Here is a 20,782-nt window from a genome sequence, read left to right as displayed (position 1 = left end):
ATATACTAACCAAAACTTAAATAGGAAGCTGTTAAGTTAGGAGGGCCAGCAAGGATTCAAAGCTTACCTCCCAGCATACAAGGAACTGCAGTCCAATTTCATCAGGGAAGAAAATTCCCTTGCATATTGTTTAATTTGTAACAATGGTGAATCCTGTGAAGAATATTAGAAATACTCCAGAAGATCTCCCTTCAATCTACAAAGGTTGTAATTCATCCATCTACAGAATCTCAGAAGTCAAAATCAACTAGAACGACTATAATATCAGGAAAAATGTTTAGTCCCTATTCACTTCCAAACCTTAATTGGAGACGAGAGAATGAGCGATGCTATTCCCAGAATCTGCCCCATATACCCAAATTAACACAGCAACTGGATTATCTGGTGCAACGTAGACAACAATCAGTTGATCAGATAAGCATCAGCATCAGTTTTTCCAAGACTATCTCGTACAATAATGTGGATAATACCTGGATGAAGCTACAGCAGCAGACCGCTCGTACATCACATTGAATATGTACCTGCAAAAGCAAAACTCCAAAAGAAAACCAAAGAAACAGGGAGAGAGAAGGGAGACCATGAGGGTGGCCAGCCAAGTGTAATTTCAGCAAATGAAAAGCTGATTTTATTAGAAATATTAAATGTATGTACATGAGGTCTTGTTCTCTGATTTGTAAGAGCTACAACCAGGAAGTGTTGGCTAAGATATAATTACCAGGAATGCTAACTTGTACCTTAGAACAAAAAGATCTTTACAGTGGAAGTCATGAACTTTAACACGAGCAAAATTCGAAACAGCTGGAAAGGTCACTCAAAAACAACTTGGAGGGCATAGTCTACCAAAGAATCTATATAACCTAATTGTGGACGGGATTAGCCATAAGACCATCCTATGTAACTAGTCATTTCTTGAACGTACTGTTTGCTTTTGTTATTGGTATACTAAACAGGACTATACAAAAAAGGCAGCTTCAAACTATCATATTCAAGTCCGAGAGATCGTCCATTGGAATTTCAAGGCCGCCCATAAAGTCATCATGATCTTGTAATCCATCATCATCAATATTCAACCATGAACCAAGATCCTGACCTTGGTCATCACCAACACCAAGTACATCCATTCCAGGTAGTTGCAGGTTGGACAAATCAATAGGCTCGTGATCATCCAATCCACCCAAGCCAAACTCATCCTTTTCCTTCGTATTGCTAGTTGTAGGCATTTCATTAGACTTTGGAGTAGAAGATAATGCTGGTTTTGGTTGTTCTGATAACTTCCCAAGGAGGCCATTCACAGAAACTGAATTCTGAGTTGCTTTCTGCTTAGGCTTTGTTTTGGATTTTCTATCACCCTTAGCACTGGATGATGCTGGCCTACCAACTTTTGTGGTTCCATTTCTGGATAGTACCTCCCGGCTGTGCCCCTTTCCATCTCTATCTCTCTCACTCCTCTTTCCTTTGGCACTGCTTGTTACAGAACTTCCAATGCCTGAAGCACTAGAAAGACCAGGAGTACCACCAACATCATCAAGGGACAATTCCCTCTTCTTCACTCTGTTTGACCAGAGATCTTCCTTCCCACTAGTTTGGTCAGATGAATGATTTAAAGCAGGAAGCATATCTGATGAATGGAGGTCATGATTATCCATATTCTGACTAAACTGCGATGGACTCTGTTGTGAACCCATAGAAGCTGCAGAAAGTAAAACAATTAAATTAAAACAAAAAAAATCAGAGTTTGTCAAGATGTGCAAAAAGATAAACAAGATGAGTTGATGACATAGCACATTAGACAAAGATGTTAAATGCAGTCCCAAAGTTATTAAATTCTAAGCTAAAATAGTGATGCTGAACACAGTTGAATAAGAAGAAAGACAGAGTAGATCAGATCAAAGCATTTAATGAAATTGATGGCATCGCTGCAATGTTCGTTTGACAAACACCTACCTGTTCTTGCTTCAACGGAAAGGGAAGAAAGATGAGGTTTCGAAGATTCAGCAAGGAACATATCCTTGAATAAAGGATCACTGAAGCAGCTCTTGCCAGTTTCTTCAAATTGATGGCATCGCTCCAATGTTCGTTTGACAAATCCCAAAGCAGCTTGCTTGGCCATTTTGTTGCTCGTATTTTTCCCACCAGAGGGACTAGGGCCCCAACTAGCCTGTAAATCAACCGTTTGTCAATTTACTCACCCATGTTACCTAATTATAAAATAGTAACAGCAAAGCATTTTGAGCGCAAGTTTTGTAAAACATTAAGGGTAAGGGTTTTAGTTGCAGAGTCTTTTTTCTAGCAAGTAATTATACGATCCTCCTTAACCTCCACGACTGACACTTCGGAGCCCAGTGCACGGACCGCCCTTTTATTGAGATTTGACTCTACAAGTAAATGAAAGGCTGGATACTTTCTACTAAAACAATTCAATTATTTCAAACAAGATAATAAGGCATTTCGGTAAAGCATGAATTTTGGTTTTACTGGTAAAGACCAAAGACCAAGAATAGGCAAAATACACCACGTCTCAGCAAAAGTAATAGGCCAAGGATTTTTTGAGACTACATTTTTCAACAGGAGCACAACTAAAATAGCATGCAGAATTAAGATTCAAAAATTGAAAGCACATTATAAACACAAATAGTATTGAATACCATGTACTTCTCATAAGCCATCAGTACAAGTTTATCTAGAGCACGTTGCTCAAAGTCCCTGCTAAACAGAAGTTTATATTTCCAATCAGAAGAATGAAGGCCAAATAAGTTAGAATGAGCAAATAATTAGGCTATAAGTGGCAGGGCAATTACTTTTCTTGAAGTTCTTTATCCACTGAGGCAACTCTGAACAATCCATCTAGCAAGCTTTTCTTCTTTGAAATCTGTAAAATACAAGAAATAGAAATCAAAATGAATTACATCCATTAAAAAATGAAGAGCGTCAAATGTTGAATATAATCTATAAATTGAAGGTTTCCATCTCTATGACTGATCTATATACTTATATAATATATAAAATCTACCGTTGCGAAATATCACAACATAAATAATAGTTATGGGAAAAAAGGATTAGGACAAATAAAAAAGTACAACTTGGCTTCTGCATCAATCAATCAGTACCTGCCCTTGGTAAAGCTCCTCCAACTTAGTAATATCCTCCAATATTCCCTCGTCATCTGTTTGCAACATATCAGGCTTGAAAAACAAAATTAAAATCAGTACCAGAGTACCATATTAAAGATTCAACAGCAAAGGCAAAAACGTCTTGAAGTATATCAATTGGTTGCAAAAATTCAAAGAACAATATAGTTCAAAATCTTATGGATTAGGCATTTAGACTCACCTCAGGCACCGGGGCAATTCCAATGCTTTTAAGCTCCAAGAGAATCTTATCATTTATACCCAAACTATCATATTGCATCTCTGAACCGGTAAAGCTAGACATTGATGCTTTATCGTGGAGAAAACCATTTACAGATTTACCAAAGCTTGAATTCAACCCAGTTGGAGGAATACCAATGATATCACTATGAGTTACATCATGTTGTGGCTTGTCTATAATCCTATAACCATTAGAAGCAGAATTACAAGCAAACTGAAAATTTGTTCCCGAGTGGTAATCCAAACCACTCAATTCTGATTGCCCGTCAGGGTCAAATTCAGGATCGAAAGCATCAAACTTGAATTGTTCACTTCCACCACTACACTCCTCCTCTGAGATTAAAGCAGCTATAAGCCTATGACACAGAGGAATCATATTATGACCTCCCTTAGATAGTTGCAACTGTTCTGAAATAACGCCAGCATTCCATTGAGCATCAGATCCAGAATCTCTTTCACAGGCCGTCAACCCATATCCATTGACAATGGTTTCGCAGCCATCTATATTTGAAGGAATGGGAGTTGGCATAGGCGTGCTTGATTCAAGATTTATCTGAAGGAAAGTAAAGTATCAATAAATGTTTAAATAATCTATTCCTATTCTAGGCAGGTGAAATTTTCAAATTAATTTCCTTTTTGCTTTAAATAATTTTTTTTTCAAATTAACTTTTATAGAAGCTCTTATCTTATCCGAGAGCTAAGATGTATAAGTTGATATTTTAGCTTATGGAAAAGCTCAATGCGTTCTACCTTCTTTTTTTCTACAAGTGTTTATGAAAGTACTTATTTAAATAATATTTTATATATGCAGAAAAATTTAAAAAAAAAAAAAAAAAAAAAAAACTCCCCACCGGTTCTCAGATATGAGCCTAATCAGCCAACTACAACAAGCATTTTCATATTCTGGCTTAGCTTAACCTGAACAAAACAGTAAGTGCAGCCAGCTAATATAGTTATTGTTAGGAAGTCCGATATCGTGTGCCTCAATTCTTAGAGTGCAAATTAATATCTGTTGAGTAACTAGACTTAATGTCAATTGGTTCTAAAATGAAATTTATCATATGAAGATGACAATGTCAGACTTCATTGTCTGCCTTAATTCTTGAATTGTGGCTTTATGTATTTATTGCACAACTTCACTTGTTGTCAATTGGTTTCAAGATGACATATGACAGTTATGAAATTACCTTTGGATGCATACAGAACTGATCAGTGTCAATGTCACATTAAACTATAACAGTAAATGACTGCACTGTATTTCATCTTCTATATCATACCTATGACACCACATAAATATCTATACCAAAAGGAAACATTGCATGCTTCATCTGGTCGACATTTGATATTTCTTAGTAATAATACTGATGTATTCTATAGGCATCATTGCATATAATAGAACTAATAAAAAGATCTAACAAAATAAATAAACCTGCAAGTATTCAACAATAGCACACAGGTATGGTATCCTGATTAATAAGTACTATTGCTGAATAAAAATATATTGCTGAAATGTACTTTTTTCTGAAATTATAGGCTAAAAGAGTCAGCATTACAACAAATCCAACACAGAAGAAAATGTTCAAGTTAAAAACTTGGTCCGTACACTCTGAATATTTTTTGTTTTCATCCGTACATGAATAAACTTCACATATTCATCACTATATTAAAAAATTCACGAAATATGTCTATTGTAACGACCAAAATATAGTATTTTTATACAAGACCAAAATGAACAAAGGAATTGTAAAATTTCTTCATGAAAAACTATAACAGAAACATTGCCAACTGCCATGCACAGGAACCAAATCTAATATCAATTTATCAACAATAGTGATGTCTGCTAAATTTTGAATGTTGATCATTTTGTTAAAAATGTTCACTAAATGTGTCTAGTGTAAGGGAAAAAACATAATGCTTTTTTCTTTTCATTTGAAGACAAAATCAAGTAATGAAGAGTTAAATTTCTTCATCTAAGAACTAAAGCGGAAAACATTGTCAACTGAGAAGTATAGGGACCAAATCTGACACCGGTAATGAACAATAAGAACTTATCCACATGCAGTTGATTTCATATAAGGACCAAAGTATAGAGTTTTTCATGTGGGAGTAACAACAAAAGAGGTGTCACTAGGGACCGATTAATTAATTTCACAAAAATAGTTGTCATTTGTAACCGTTAAGAAGGTAAAGATTACCTTTTGCTTCCAGTAAGAAATATCCTCCTCAGTTATCAAACTGAAGAAAGGCTCCATCTGCCTCCAGAAGGGGCTGGAAAAAGTATGAGCTGCAGTAACAAGAAAATACAAAAGAACTCCATGAGGGAGAAATTTTTAGGCTGCAAATATATAAAAAAGTATTCAATGAGATTCATACCAGAGTTGATAAGACCCTTTACAGCAGCCAGCAGCTCTTCATGTCCATCTTCTGACCCAACTAAACCAAATAAACCAAAAGTGAATAACAATATACTTGTACTGCAGTTAAAAATTTAGTCCATTAATCTCTCCTAGAAGAATGAACTAGTACCAAAAAAATCTGTGGCTGCATTAATAGTAGGCTTTTGACGTGCATAGGCCTTGCGATCAGAAAGTTTCCTGGATGGTGGACGACCTGCCTTGCTGCAAGGATTTCATCAAGTCATGGACTTTAATCCATCTGCCCAAATAAATTGTCAAACAACTTAAACAAATTTCTCAGATAGAAGGATGGAACCTTTCATTCTTATCAGATAGTCTTGCACTTCTAAGTTGCTTTGCAGTTCCAATATTCCCAAGCTTCTCAGATGTCATTGGCATTAGTGACCTTGTGGCAGTAAGACTGCGTCCAGTCCTCCCTTGCCTCCTAACACCATCTCCATGTTCTTCAGAAACAAGCTTATTCTTTCTTGTCGGTAATACCAAGTTAGACACCTTTTGAACGTTTTGTCCAGATTTCTGATCTATCTCTTCCGGCTTCCTACCCTTTTCTTTTGGTTTAGTGTCAGCCACCCCTGACTCTTCACTTTCAGATAAGGCAGCTGAAGATGAAGGATCAGCTTTTAATTTAATTTGCTGGGTAGAACTGCCAGCCAAGCGTCTGGAAAATCCTAACCCCAGATCATTACCAGCCACATCAGATGCAGTATCTAAAGCTGGAGCTTCATCATTGTTTGAAACAATAGACATGAAATTTGTTCTTCTGGCAGTGCGAGAGCTCTTTTGTGGCCTCTGCCAGGGTACAACAGGTGGAGAAGATGACCTTGCAGAAGCCACACGCTTGCGATTGTTAGCAGCAGCAGGTGGCTTCGTAGCACAGTGAGAGAGTTCCCAATCGTTAGGAACAGCTGCTCTATGGACAACTGGTGACAACTTGGGGGCAACTCCTGAACCAGACCGTGGAGCCCGAATAGCCGTATTCATTTTTGCACTAGCAGTAGGACTGGCTGAATTAAACTCATCACGTGCAGTTGCCCTGGGCATCCATATAACATAAATACTTAATAAATCATCCATTACATAAAAAATATCACTCAGACAAAGAGACATTTGAACTATAATCAATTGAACAACCACACCTAACAAAATGAAAATAAGGAGACAATGAGAAAGCGACATGAAGCAAAATTGTAAAGGACAATTATTATTCCTAAAAGCAAGAAAGAAAATAAAGAAGATATAGGATCCACGGCTTGTGTTTACTTGTTTACAGCTCTGAAATTCACCCTTTCCTTGTCTGAACCAACAGGGCGACCTCGCCTATCATTGACAGGGGAATTGTTATCTTGGTTGTTTCTGGGGGTAGAGGCTCGTATGCCCAACCCAGCTTGTTGAGAGACACCATCTGATTTTCCAGCCCCAACAGTTCCATTGGAAACTCCTGACCTGTAAGAAAATAGTGAAATTATTATATTTATAAGCTAGGTTAGAGCACTATAATCAGTTAGAATTGCTTATAAATATAAATATAAACTGTTATATCATACATGTTATCATCCATCAGAGATTTTAAAGACATTGTTCTTAAATCAATAAAATCCCTCACAACTGTATTCTCTTTCTTAGACAAAAGTCATTTCACTATTAATACTCGGACAGTTATTGTCTATAATTTATTTTCATTCTCCATTTAAAGCATATAGCAGGAAACAGGAGGCCAGAATTCATGAAACTGAGCAATTTATACAATTATCAGGTAGTTGATTAAAGAGATTCAACATCATTGTTTTATATGATTCGCTCTTGGGATATAACATTTCTTTCATATTTTCCCTTTTGTGAGGGAAAACTGTTGTAGGCTCAGATTTGAATATTTGTTCTTTCTTTTATATAGAGTAACCTTTCAGATCAATATGGCATACAATAAAACCTTTTGAGCAACACTAACATGTCTTTTTTTAAAGGATGTTTTCATTATCTTCAATTCTCCCACATATAACAAAATAAAAATATGTAACACGTTCGTACCTAAAAGAATGAGAATCATTACTCAATTTTGACCGAGAATCAGTAACAAGTCTTTGTTGCATTCCCTGTTTAGTTTCTTGGAAGGTGTTAACAGGTTTAGTCAATGTTGTACTTGGAGAACCATCTAGTTTGATGCAGGAACGCTTCTTCTTCATTTTTGTCTTTTCCCAACCATCACCAACAATAGGTAAGGTTCGTTCTTCACTCTGAACTGCACCATTGCTGGTAATCCGTGACTTTTCCTTGTCTCTGTCAACTGGGCCTGATGGCCTGACAAGAGAATTAGTCCTCACATCCATCTGAAATTTATCAAGACATGTTAGTGTTGCTCAAAAGGTTTTATTGCATGCCATATTGATCTGAAAGGTTACTCTATATAAAAGAAAGAACAAATATTCAAATCTGAGCCTACAACAGTTTTCCCTCACAAAAACCTAAAAACTAAAATGTAGAATATACTATATTTCACTCCTTTCACAGAAAAAAAAATGAGAAGGCATAAGCAAACATAATGCTGTTGGAAACCTACTTACAAACTTCAGGAAGAACACATAATGTATACAGATAAATAAATACATATATATATATATATATATATGTGTGTGTGTGTGTGTGTGTGTGTGTGTGTGTGTAGTTTTATAATTCCAGACATAAAGTGATATCCACAAAAATGTCACTGGAGAAATGTTCTAGCAGGCACATTTAAGCTAAAGCAGTTTCAAGGTAAATCACAGTTAGGAACAAATGTTGCAAAATAAAAAATATACAACTGGTAGATATATAACATTGTATGTGACTACAGTATTTATTTTAAATATCCAGACAGTATGAAAATGAATATGCAATTATAGGAAGAATTAAAGAAGAGTGAAATTGAGCATGTTAACACTTGCAAACAAGAATGGGGAAAATCACCTAAGACACATACCCTAACATCAACCATAGAAGTTCGAGTACGCTTGTTTGGAACAACACTTTTGGTTCGTTCTTCTGACTTTTGCTGCTCAAGTTCAAAACCACCTGTCACAGGATGACCTTGAACACCACCCTTACCCATGTTTGACCCCAAGACTGGGCGATCACTTGACATGACATTAGAACGGTCATTAGAGAAACTTTCAGCTCGAGATCTTTTCTTTAAAGTTATAGTTGGGAAAACTTCATGAAATACTGATAAAGCTTCGCTAAACATTTTCACACGATCCCTGTTGAATACAGCATATAATGAAATGTTATAAACTTAATTACACACATCCAACTACAATGTATGTAACAAAACCTACAAAGAACTACCTCGCCCTCATTGCGCTTGCTCCCAAAATATCCTTGAGTCGTTTCATGTCTTCTGGTACTGGCGATGGCAGTAGCTTGCCTTTTGAAGAACTAGATGGAGATTCATCGGGTGAAATTCCAAGAGCAGCATTGACATGTCGCTTATATTCCACTTGACGATTAGACTTATGATCTAGTGTTAAGTACTTTGGATCAAAATGCACATAATTGAAGAAGTTCTCTACTTCCCCACGTGTTGCTGGAGAACTGCTTCTTAACATGTTAGGAAGAGAAGACAGAGCTGAATTTTCCATGCTTTCCCGAAAGCTACCTGATCTATCTAATGAAGCAGTTATGTGGGATCCACGTTGCCCAGGGTACAATGGTCTATCTGGGCTACTAGAAGGTGGATCAAACTTGCCAGATGCCATTGCCCTAGTTCCCATACATCCTTTGAGTTAAAAATAGAGAACAGAGAGTGGTGCATGACAAAGATGCGGCACTATGGCACATAAAGGGCAAATTTGAATAACAAAAGAACAACTGGCCAAAGCACCTGAAAGGGCAAAATAATCACAGAAAAGTTAAATTCTTCTTTGGCAAAGATATGGGACATTTATGTAAACCCCAATTCATCATAGGTATGATTTGGGATAGCAAATAAGTACTCATACTCAAGTGCAACACAATCAGGTATGACAAAAAAAAACTTAAAGGAATTCATAGGTAAAAGTTTGTAATATGTACAAGGCTTATCTGAATGGTTAAGATTGTATTATATTCTCATTACAAATCTCTCAGGATTCTGTAGTAAAAAAGACAAAATATATGATACATATTCGAATAATTTCCACATATGATGCAAAAAATCAACTTAAATGTCAAAAATTGATATACATAAAATCAACTGCCAGTGCCAGCACTCTAATAGAAAGCTACTCAAAGAGATACTCTCAAAAAATCATAGCTATTCGTATCTAAAACTCCATTCTACTAGACAAATCTCATAAAAAGTGGATTAAATTGCATCATATATTTGACAGAATCTACTCTGTATAAGACTAGGTCCTCATCCTTATATTACTAATTAATCATTTTTCCATATAGTATACCATTTCAACAAATAAAAACAAAATAGAAGGCCTGTTTGTTGGTGAATTTATTAAAGAAAAATATTTTAAAAATACAATATTAATATTCTTTTGAAAAGGAAAAATAAACAAAATAAGTCATTTTAGTGGTTTCTTTAGGAGAAATAATTACTCCAGGAAAAAAAATACTTAAAAAACTATAGTATAGAATCACTTTATTTTATACCATAAATCTGAAAAATAAAATCTCACTTTATTTAGTAATATACATACACCACCACAACAAGTCCTTGCAGCACTTGAATCTCCTCCTAAATAAATTTAACAATCAATGTTACGGTTGAAGTGAGACTAAGGGTTGAAAATTGTTTAAAAAAGGTTTGTACAGTCAGGTGTGTTTTGGTGGTGCAAATTACAGAACAAAGGAATATTACCATGAAGTGTACGTTTGTATTTCGGTTCAGTTGATGAACATGGATCCCACACACTATCTCTTTCTCAGTTTACTATCAGAAAGTGGGAAACTACTTCCGTTCAACTGAGTTGTAGCGGATTTCCCAACAAACCCTAAGTTGTTAACAGACACTCGCATTCAATAATGGGGTAAAACGATCCATATGAGAATGAATACGAATTTTTCCAACTCCACAACAGTCAACACTAATTCCGACCGTAGAACATACTAGCAAGCTCAAAATATGCAGGTCAGACTGCACATACTTTACCAAGCAACGTGACCATATAAAAAATATATATTTAACTTTACAGAAATAAATGTTTAATTGGCTTCATGGTGAATTCTTACAAGTTACAACAAATGCTACGAAGATTTGTCAACAATACCCTACACACGTAAACCACTAGCCAGAACAATTTATGCTGACTAGACTTCAAACACCAATCTAAGCCATTAATTAGACTGTTTTTATCCCACTCACGAGACAAAACAGAATGTCAATCTTTACAAATAATGGACATAGTTTCCGAATAAAACAGTTTCAAGTCCCGCCCACCAAATGTGCCAAGCAGAAGCAAACATCAGACAAACACTTTAGTTTACAATCTTTCCTTCCTATACTCCTGCCCATCTTCTCTCGCTCTTAAGTATACTTCCCCAGTTCAATGTACTACCTATCTATAAGCAATGACGGCGCATTAAAATTTATCGTGTAGTCTTTACTTTTGAATATATGATAAAAACACAATGCAATAAAAAAGGCAATTTTGGTCAATTAATATCCCCAGTGGTAAACTATTTGTCATAGAAAACAACAGAAAAAAAAAATGCATGAATCAACAAGATAGCTCGCGTTGCCTATGCGGGAGCAAGTCCATTCAAGTAGATACCCCTTCTGTAGCTCTCCCCTGTTGCCTCCATCTAAATTCGGTCGAAAGCACGATTTTAATTTCAATTATCTTTTCAAGCAAGAAGACGAAACCCTAGCGTTGAATCAACGGAAAACGACAAAAGGAGAATAACGAACTACCTTGGTTTTGCAGTAAAAGCATTACGAATTGCATAAAAGGAAAACCCTAGAAGTTGAATCAAGAGAATTGAAAAGAAGAAAAAAAAAATAGAGCGAAGTTCAAATTTGAAGACCTTGAATGTGGCAACGAGGAGAGAGTGGAATTGACGATTGAAGGAATCGAAGAGAAGTTGGAATTAGGAGGATTTGAGTTGCCCGACGCTGAGTTGGAGCTCCAAATTCGTACGAGGCGAAGCCATGGAGTCCGGTGTTTTGATCATGATCGCCAACAATTGGACCGACTTCAAATTACCCTTTTCTCCATCTTTTCTCCTTTTCCCAAACTAGGATCTTCGCTAAAGTAAGGGTATTTTAGTAATATCATTCTTCAACATCGTATAACTGGCATTGTGTTACAATACATGTGCCATGATTATTATGGCATCATGTAAATTATTGTAATCAGCTATATTACAATTAGTTAAGATTCAGCTCTTTTTTATTCCAAAACAAAATCACTGCCCAGAATAATAAATTACAAGATCAACATAAAAATTACAATAAACTTTTGTATCACCTCTTACATATGATGAGTAATACATAATATTATAAATAATATATATATATGATATATATTTGTTTAAATTATTAAGAAGCAGTGTATATATATTGTCTCATCTTATAATTAAAAGTAGATATGATAATATATTGGCTAAGACTCTTCAAAATTAACTTTTGATGTGTTCTTGCTTTGATATATTGTTTTTTTTAATTATTACAAGTAGAAAAGTAATAAATCAGATATATAATTAATATTAAATGTTTTATAATAAGAAATATGAACACACACATCTATATATATTATATAAAATATTTTCATATCTTATTGAACTAAACTATTTTGAAATTCTCTTCTTGTCTATTGGAAGACTTTTAGATTGTGTAATTTAGGTTGATTATTTGTAGACCAACATATGATTGACTATTTTTGTTCCATATACATAGTATGAATGGTCTTTTTCTATCCTTAAGACTATTGAAGAGTTTAATTTTAAAAATTATAACGTTTTTACTATTATTTTCTCTCCAATTATTAATTATCTAGACATAATTTTGAAAAAATATATAATTACAAGCAAATTTAAGGTTATTAATTTAGTTAATCTTTTCTTAACAAAGTGTAATTTAATTATAAGTGTCTTATGTTTAATAACGGAATAAGTAATGTCATTTATTAATCTAACTAATTTTGCAAGGATTGTATATTAGACTAATGTGATAAGATAAACACTCAAATAAAATAATAATGCTCATATGTTTTATTTTAACAAAATAAGTCCATTTGAGTGTTTAAACTTGAGTAATGATGTAACATATGTCAATCCTGAATATGTAATTGTAAATCATTTTTGAAGAAGAAACGAAAAGAAATTAAAGTAGAATAAAAAATTATATATAAATTTCAGGGCTTAACTCTTCTAAAAGGAAGATGATGCACTTTAAAATAAAGTGCAACGATAGTCGACTATTGTAAATATCATTAGTTTTAGATTTTGCTTTAATCGTGTAATAATTTTGAACTGTATACTTCATAATCAGTTACTATTATTGCATTTTGGCTGTCTTTCGATTTTTTCATATTCTTTTAAATATTTGGTAATTACATAATTTACACTGTATGAATTTAGTTGATAACGAATATTGTATAATTATAACTTGTACTCGAGTTTGTATGGACATTTTGTCTTAATTTTAAATTTTAATAAAATCACTATTAATAGGATGATTTCTAGGGGTTCTTTTTATATTCTTTTATCTTATTTATGGGATTTTTTATTTTTCAAAAATATTTCTTATTTTAATCTTTGAATTTTATCATCATATTTTCTTATTTTTGAATGTTATGTAGTGAGGGTCGAGTTCACAGTCCATGTATGATCATGAACACGAAAGAAATTAATCTGAACAGGTGATGATAATCTTTTAAGGGCTTTAGTTTTAAAGAGCTTAGAAATTACTTATTTATATTTTTTTTATAATGATTATTTTATTAATATGAACATATCAATGTACAATTTTATACAATTTTATAGATATATTTAGAGGACGAGAACCATAAATTACAATAGTAGGAAGTTTTTGAAAATATTAGTAATAATTAATCTTTATATAGAGTTTTGTTAGTTTAATATGATTATATAAAAATCATATTTTTATAGTATCAAGCTTTTAAAATAAACTAACATTTTAAAGGATAATTTTCTAAACTCGTACTAATTAAGTTGTAGCACTCCAAATTAGATTGTTAGAAGCAAAAACAATTTTTTTTCTTTCTGTTTCCATACACAGTTAAAGTGTTTAAATTAAATGTTTGGAACTCCAATTATGTGTTACACAAGTAGGCAAGTAAAAAAGAAATCATATAAAAAAAATAGTGCATATCTGCAGCTTCAATAGCCTTTTTGACCCATATGTACTTTAAAGTTTTGCGAAAGAAAAAGAAAATGAAGATATTAACACGTTACGATGAATGGTAGTTTTTTTCTTTTTTCAAAATAATCTTTCTATTAACTCAGTACCATATTATATTTTTTTTTTGTTTATTTTCTTCTCCATTTCAAACTATATGAAAATCATTCTTCAACGCTTTAGAGAGGGAAGTAGAATTCGAGATTTTTGTTTTATAGAACATTTCTGCAATGAAAGTTAAATTTCTATTTTGAGTTTCGTATATTTATTTTTACTTTAATTTTTTGTGATGGTATCATGAGTTTAAGTTTTACCTATTAAATAAAAATAATAATAATAATAATAATAACTCATAAATTAAAGACTTACCGGTAAAGATTCTAGAAATGTCTCTAGCAGCATTGTCCTATCAATTTTTGTGTTTGATTGTTAACATTTTTATACCAGAATCTAAATTATTTGTTGTTGTTTTTATTGTACTGTGTTGAACATTAAAAATATATTAATATTGATATATTAACTTTTTAAAAATATCAAAATTAATGTCCATATTGATGTATTTTAAATTAATAAAAATATAATAAAGAATTGAAATTACACTCGAATCCACTGTTTCAAGTCCCCTAATGTTAATATTTCCTAAATCTTTTAATTAGACCAAATTATATACTAGAAAAAAAAAACATACAATGAGAAACCATTTCTCAAGATGTTACCAAGATCTTTCTAGAAGGTAAATAACTTAAAGGCAAAATCTTTTAGTTTTTTAAGGTTATGTTCAATATAGAGGTCCAATTTGAAAGAAAAAAATGGATGAATTTGAGGAGATTTAAAAGTGAATTAATGATTTTTTAAAGCATTTAAAAATGAATGAGAATAAATTCTTAAATAAAGTTTGTGAAAATTAGTGTTAGATTTGATCGATATAATAAATAAAGAAAATGATTTAATTGATATAAATTAAATATTAGCAAAATACTCTGAGTAGTAAAAGTAATATTAAATGATAATTGTTAATGATATATATAATTGTTAAAATTATTATAAGGAGAAAAAAAATATTTTTTTAAATGAAAAAGAAATTGTATTAAGTAACGTGGTAATCAAATAAGGGAGCTTTGAACCTAATAACTACTTTTGGAACCGAATAAGGGACATTGTATTTTAATACACCCCTTATAAGAGAGGCTCTAATCAAATACACCCCTGTAAGAGAGGCTCTGATTGGATACACCCCGTGTGAAATCGAATATAAGTGCTTCATTCCTTGCTAGAACGGAATACACTTGCTTGTGGAATCAGATACAACTCCTTCCTTTTATGCAAATGGCTTGGAATCAAATAAGCCTCCATGGAAGCGATTCCAACAACAACATTTACATCCTCCCACCCACGTTCATCTGCAACCTCCGTCAAAACAACATTTATCATAATATATGAAATTTTGTCATTTCATCTTTAATCAACGTAAATTCGAGTAACATGCAAAGATATTCAAATCTATGCAATTTCTCAAATTTGCACTCTCACTTGTTTTTAAATCAATATAAGTGAATACAGTAAACCTCACAAATCAATAATCACGGATCACGTTAATAAGAACATCCACAACACAACATAAAAGTTTTAACTGCTTTTACATAAATTATACTATAATTGAATTCTTAACTGTTTCACGGACAATAATTTGGTTAACTTAATTAAGAAAAACACTTAAAAGTCTATAAATTTTACAACTAGCAGTAAGAACGAGATACATATATCACATCAATAGAGTAATTGCTTTACATTTAGCTTGAAAAATCATCTAGAGATTGTATCAAGCTAGACTAAAAATAAAATTGCATAAAGTGAATGGTAATGTTATGTCATGTAAACTAACCTTATTATTAAATTGGTTTATTTAATTTTTCTGTTTAATTTAAAATATTAAAACATACATATTTGAATGTACAATAAATCAATGAATGAAATATATTTTAAGATACTGATAGCTTATTTCTTTTAATAATTTAAAAATCTTATAGTTTTAATTCATTGGAAAGTATTTTAGTAATTATATTTGAATTTCATACATGTAGAGATCCTTTCTACAAGAGTTGGATTTGGATGGAGAGATTAATAATCTCTAAAGTTTGAATTACTCGTATAGAAACCTAACACCAATTTTTATATAAAATCTTAAAACTAAATGTATATGAACTTTATTTTTTAAAAACATGACACTCGTTTTTTTTATGCTCAAAAACTTAAAGTTTTAATTATCTTATATTATATTAAAAATGGTTTCAATATTTCATTTTCATGCAAGTTTTGCATGGAAGAGAATATATATATATATATATATATATATATATATATATATATATAGGGGTTTGTTAACGCACGTCCGCCTATTTTTCAGTTGGTACATTTTAGCAATGTGTACCGGATTTTAATAGACAAAAATACCCTTATATATCATGGATTTTACGTTTTAAGGTTAAGGGTATTTTAATAATTTTCATTCTCAAAACTTAAAAAAAAAAAGAAACCCCCAAACCCTTAGTCACCTCTCTCATTCCTCTCAATCCTTTCTCTTTCATCTCTCTCACTCCAACCTTTTCTCTGTTATCCCTACTGTAGGCCCAATTGAAAAAATCAGAAACACTTGCCTTTAAACAATTTGTCTTTCTAAAGAGTTAAGTTGAGTCATTGACATATTCACCTTGAAGCAAAGGTTCATTCAAGATTTCTTCAATTTCACCATCTTCACTAATTTATCTAATTTCATCATCTGCATATGTTGAATCATCATCTCTAAAAAAACCCTCCAGGCCAATTACCAATTCTTTCGGATGTCATTATGCTTGTGAAAATTAGATAAAATTAGATAAGACAAAAATTATAAAATAAAAACTCATTATAAAATCATTTTTTGTAAGAAATTGTTTAACAATAAGTATTTCTGATTTTTTTCCAGGTCAATTATCAATTCCTTTATACTTGTGAAAATTGGATAAAATTAGATAAGACAAAAATTATAAGATCAAAACTCATTATAAAATCATTTTTTTGTAAGATTGTTTAACGGCTGATTTTTTCAATTGGGGCTACAGTAGGGATGATAAAGAAAAGATTGGAGTGAGAAAGATGAAAGAGAAAGGGTTAACAAGAACGAGAGAGGTCAGTAAGGGTTTGAGGGTTTCTTTTTTTTTTTTTAGTTTTGAGAATGAAAATTATTAAAATACCCTTAACCTTAGAACTTATAATCCATGGTATATAAGGATATTTTTGTCTACTAAAATCCGATACACATTGCTAAAATGTACCAACTGAAAAACAGGCGTACGCGCGTTAGCAAACCCCTATATTTATATATATATATATATATATATATATATATATATATATATATATATATATATATATATATATATATATATATATATATATATATATATATATATATATATATATATATATAAATATAGGGGTTTGCTAACGCGCGTACGCCTGTTTTTCAGTTGGTACATTTTAGCAATGTGTACCGGATTCTAGTAGACAAAAATACCCTTATATATCATGGATTCTAAGTTTTAAGGAAGGGTATTTTAATAATTTTTATTCTCAAAACTTAAAAAAAAAAAAAGAAACCCCGAAACCCTTACTCACCTCTCTCATTCCTCTCAATCCTTTCTCTTTCATCTCTCCCACTCCAACTTTTTCTCTGTCATCCCTACTGTAACTCCAATTGAAAAAATTAGAAACACTTGCCTTTAAACAATTTAATATCTCTTCAATTTCACCATCTTCACTAATTTCTCTAATTTCATCATCTGCATATGTTGAATCATCATCTCTAAAAAAACCCTCGAGGCCAATTACCAATTCTTTCGGATGTCATTATGCTTGTGAAAATTAGATAAAATTATATACGACAAAAATTATAAAACAAAAACTCATTATAAAGTCATTTTTTTGTAAGAAATTGTTTAACAACGAATGTTTCTGATTTTTTCCAGGCCAATTACCAATTCCTCTGATGTCATTATGCTTGTGAAAATTACATAAAATTAGATAAGACAAAAATTATAAAATAAAAAATCATTATAAAATTATTTTTTGTAAGAAATTGTTTAACTTTATGTTTGTGAAAATTGGATAAAATTAGATGAGACAGAAATTATAAGATCAAAACTCATTATAAAATCATTTTTTTGTAAGATTGTTTAACGGCAAGTGTTTCTGATTTTTTCAATTGGGGCTACAGGGTGTTTCTGATTTTTTTCAATTGAGACTACAGTAGGGATGACAGAGAAAAGATTGGAGTGAAAAAGATCAAAGAAAAAGGGTTGAGAGGAATGAGAGAGGTGAGTAAGGGTTCGGGGGGTTTCTTTTTTTTTTTTTAGTTTTGATTATGAAAATTATTAAAATACCCTTAACCTTAAAACTTAGAATCCATGGTATATAAGGATATTTTTGTCTACTAAAATCCGGTACACATTGCTAAAATGTACCAACTGAAAAACAGACGTACGCGCGTTAGCAAACCCCATATATATATATATATATATATATATATATATATATATATATATATATATATATATATATATATATATATATATATATATATATATATATATATATATATATATATAAGGTAAAGATGGTAAAAAAGCTCATACATTTATTATTTTAATGTTTGTTGGATCAGAATAGTTGTCATATCTTTAATTTATAGGAAATTAGTGAAATTAATCTTTATTTTTTAGATGACAATAAAAGTTATTTTGATATTGAAAATTTATAATACCGTACTTGAATAAACGTAATCAATTGTAATTATCGTGGAGAACCAATTTTCCCAAAAGCGTAAATTGTTAAAGTGAAAGCTCGCGATGGTTAATTCTATATTCGACAACCCAGGTCTACTTTACATTGTTCTCAAATTTACCAAAATTTAAATATTTTTAGTAGAGCTATTAATGAGGTAGAATCTCTAGTTGACTTTCAAGTTAACAAGTAAATAAGAGAATAAGAAAATGAATTGAAGTCCGAATTTATGTTTGAAATGTGTCTTTATATAAATTTTATTATCTTTATCAATGATAAGATTATATTTATTTATAGGAGTTTGTTAATTTGTCTATGTTTATATCGGATTTTAGTAGACAAAAATATATTCATATATTATATATTCTGAGTTTTAAGGTCAATGGTATTTGAATAATTTTCATTCTCAAAACGACAAAAAAACAAACATTTACTCACCTCCCTCCTTCCTCTCAACCTTTTCTCTTTCATCTCTCTCACTCCAACATTTTGTCTGTCATCCTATGTTAACCCTAACTGAAAAAAATCAGAAACACGGGTGGTTTAAACAATCTTACAAAAAATAATTTTATAATGAGTTTTCATTTTATAATTTTTGTCTTATCTAATTTTAACAAGCATAATGACATATGAAGGAATTGGTAATTGACCTAAAAAAAATCAGAAATACTTGTTGTTAAACAATTTCTTACAAAAAATGATTTTATAATGAGTTTTCATTTTATAATTTTTGTCTTATCTAATTTAATCTAATTTTCACAAGCATAACGACATCAAAGGAATTGGTAATTGACTTGGAAAAAATCAGAAACACTTTGTTAAACAATTTCTTACAAAACATGATTTTATAATAAGTTTTCGTTTTATAATCTTTGTCTCGTGTGATTTTATCTAATTTTCACAAACATAATGACATCCAAAGGAATTGGTAATTGGCCTTGATGGTTTTTTTTAGAAATGATGATTTAATATCTGCAGATGATGAAATTAGAGAGATTAGTGAAGATGATGAAATTGAAGAGATCTTGAATAACCTTTATCTGAAGGTGAATATGTGAATGACTAAACTCTTTAAAAAGACAAATTGTTTAACGACGAATGTTTCTGATTTTTTCACTTGGGGCTATAGTAGGGATGACAGAGAAAATGTTAGAGTGAGAGATGAAATAGAAAGGGTTGAGAGAAATGAGGGAGGTGAGTAAGAGGTGAGTAAGAGTTTGGGGGTTTCTTGTTTTTTTTTTTAATTTTGAAAATAAAATTATTCAAATATTCTTGATCTTAAAACTTAAAATCCATAATATACGAGGGTATTTTTGTCTACTAAAACCCGATACACATTGCTAAAATGTACCAACTGAAAAACAAGCGTATGCAAGTTAGCAAACTCCTTATTTATTGTTATATTAATGTTGTATTGAAATAATACAATATATGTACTTTACGGTCTCTGAGCACCACCAAGTCGATCATCCAGGCCAACCACCTAGGGCCAACCATTAGGCTAATAATCTAGGCCAATTGTTCGGTCGACCATCTAGGCCAACAACCTAGGGCTAACCACCAGGCCAATCATCCAAGTTGACCACCTAGGCCAACCACCCAACCGATCATCCAGGCTTACCACCCAGGTGGACCACATGGTTAGATCATAAACAATACTAACTCATTAGCCCTTAATGCAAATTAAGGTGTGATTGGACCATCATTAGGTCGGCGAAAGATAAAATCCCATCACAACTAGTATAAATGAAGGTCTCAGGTATGATTTTATGATCATGATGCATAATATATGCATTACTTGTTGTGCCAACCGCTCGGTTACGTTACTAACTTGAGCGTCAGAGTGACTTTGACAA

The 20,782-nt window shown here is 31.9% G+C and overlaps 1 protein-coding gene across 2 annotated transcripts; it reads right to left on the bottom strand.

Annotated features, from left to right (window-relative positions):
* Positions 1–602: 602 nt before the first annotated feature.
* LOC124823560 (serine/arginine repetitive matrix protein) lies at positions 603–11,932 on the bottom strand. 2 transcript variants are annotated; one of them, XM_047295783.2, is made up of 15 exons: positions 11,774–11,932; positions 9,104–9,638; positions 8,739–9,015; positions 7,811–8,109; positions 7,046–7,228; positions 6,081–6,818; positions 5,895–5,986; positions 5,742–5,801; positions 5,564–5,652; positions 3,331–3,921; positions 3,108–3,182; positions 2,799–2,869; positions 2,646–2,706; positions 1,945–2,158; positions 603–1,690 (listed from the first exon to the last, which is right to left on the bottom strand). In XM_047295783.2, exons 2-15 carry the CDS (start codon positions 9,526–9,528, stop codon positions 972–974), a joined length of 3,894 nt encoding a protein of 1,297 aa, XP_047151739.1. In that variant the 5' UTR covers positions 9,529–9,638; positions 11,774–11,932; the 3' UTR covers positions 603–971. The 2 variants fall into 2 exon arrangements, with proteins under 2 accessions (XP_047151739.1, XP_047151740.1); XM_047295784.2 differs by having other exon boundaries at positions 2,646–2,703.
* Positions 11,933–20,782: the final 8,850 nt, after the last annotated feature.

Source organism: Vigna umbellata, chromosome 1 (genome assembly GCF_029865625.1).
Source record: "Vigna umbellata cultivar VRB3 chromosome 1, Vumbellata_1.0, whole genome shotgun sequence".
In the NCBI taxonomy this organism is placed as follows: domain Eukaryota; kingdom Viridiplantae; phylum Streptophyta; class Magnoliopsida; order Fabales; family Fabaceae; genus Vigna; species Vigna umbellata.
Note: the sequence above shows the minus strand (reverse complement) of the source record. Positions and strands in the feature narration are given on the sequence as shown.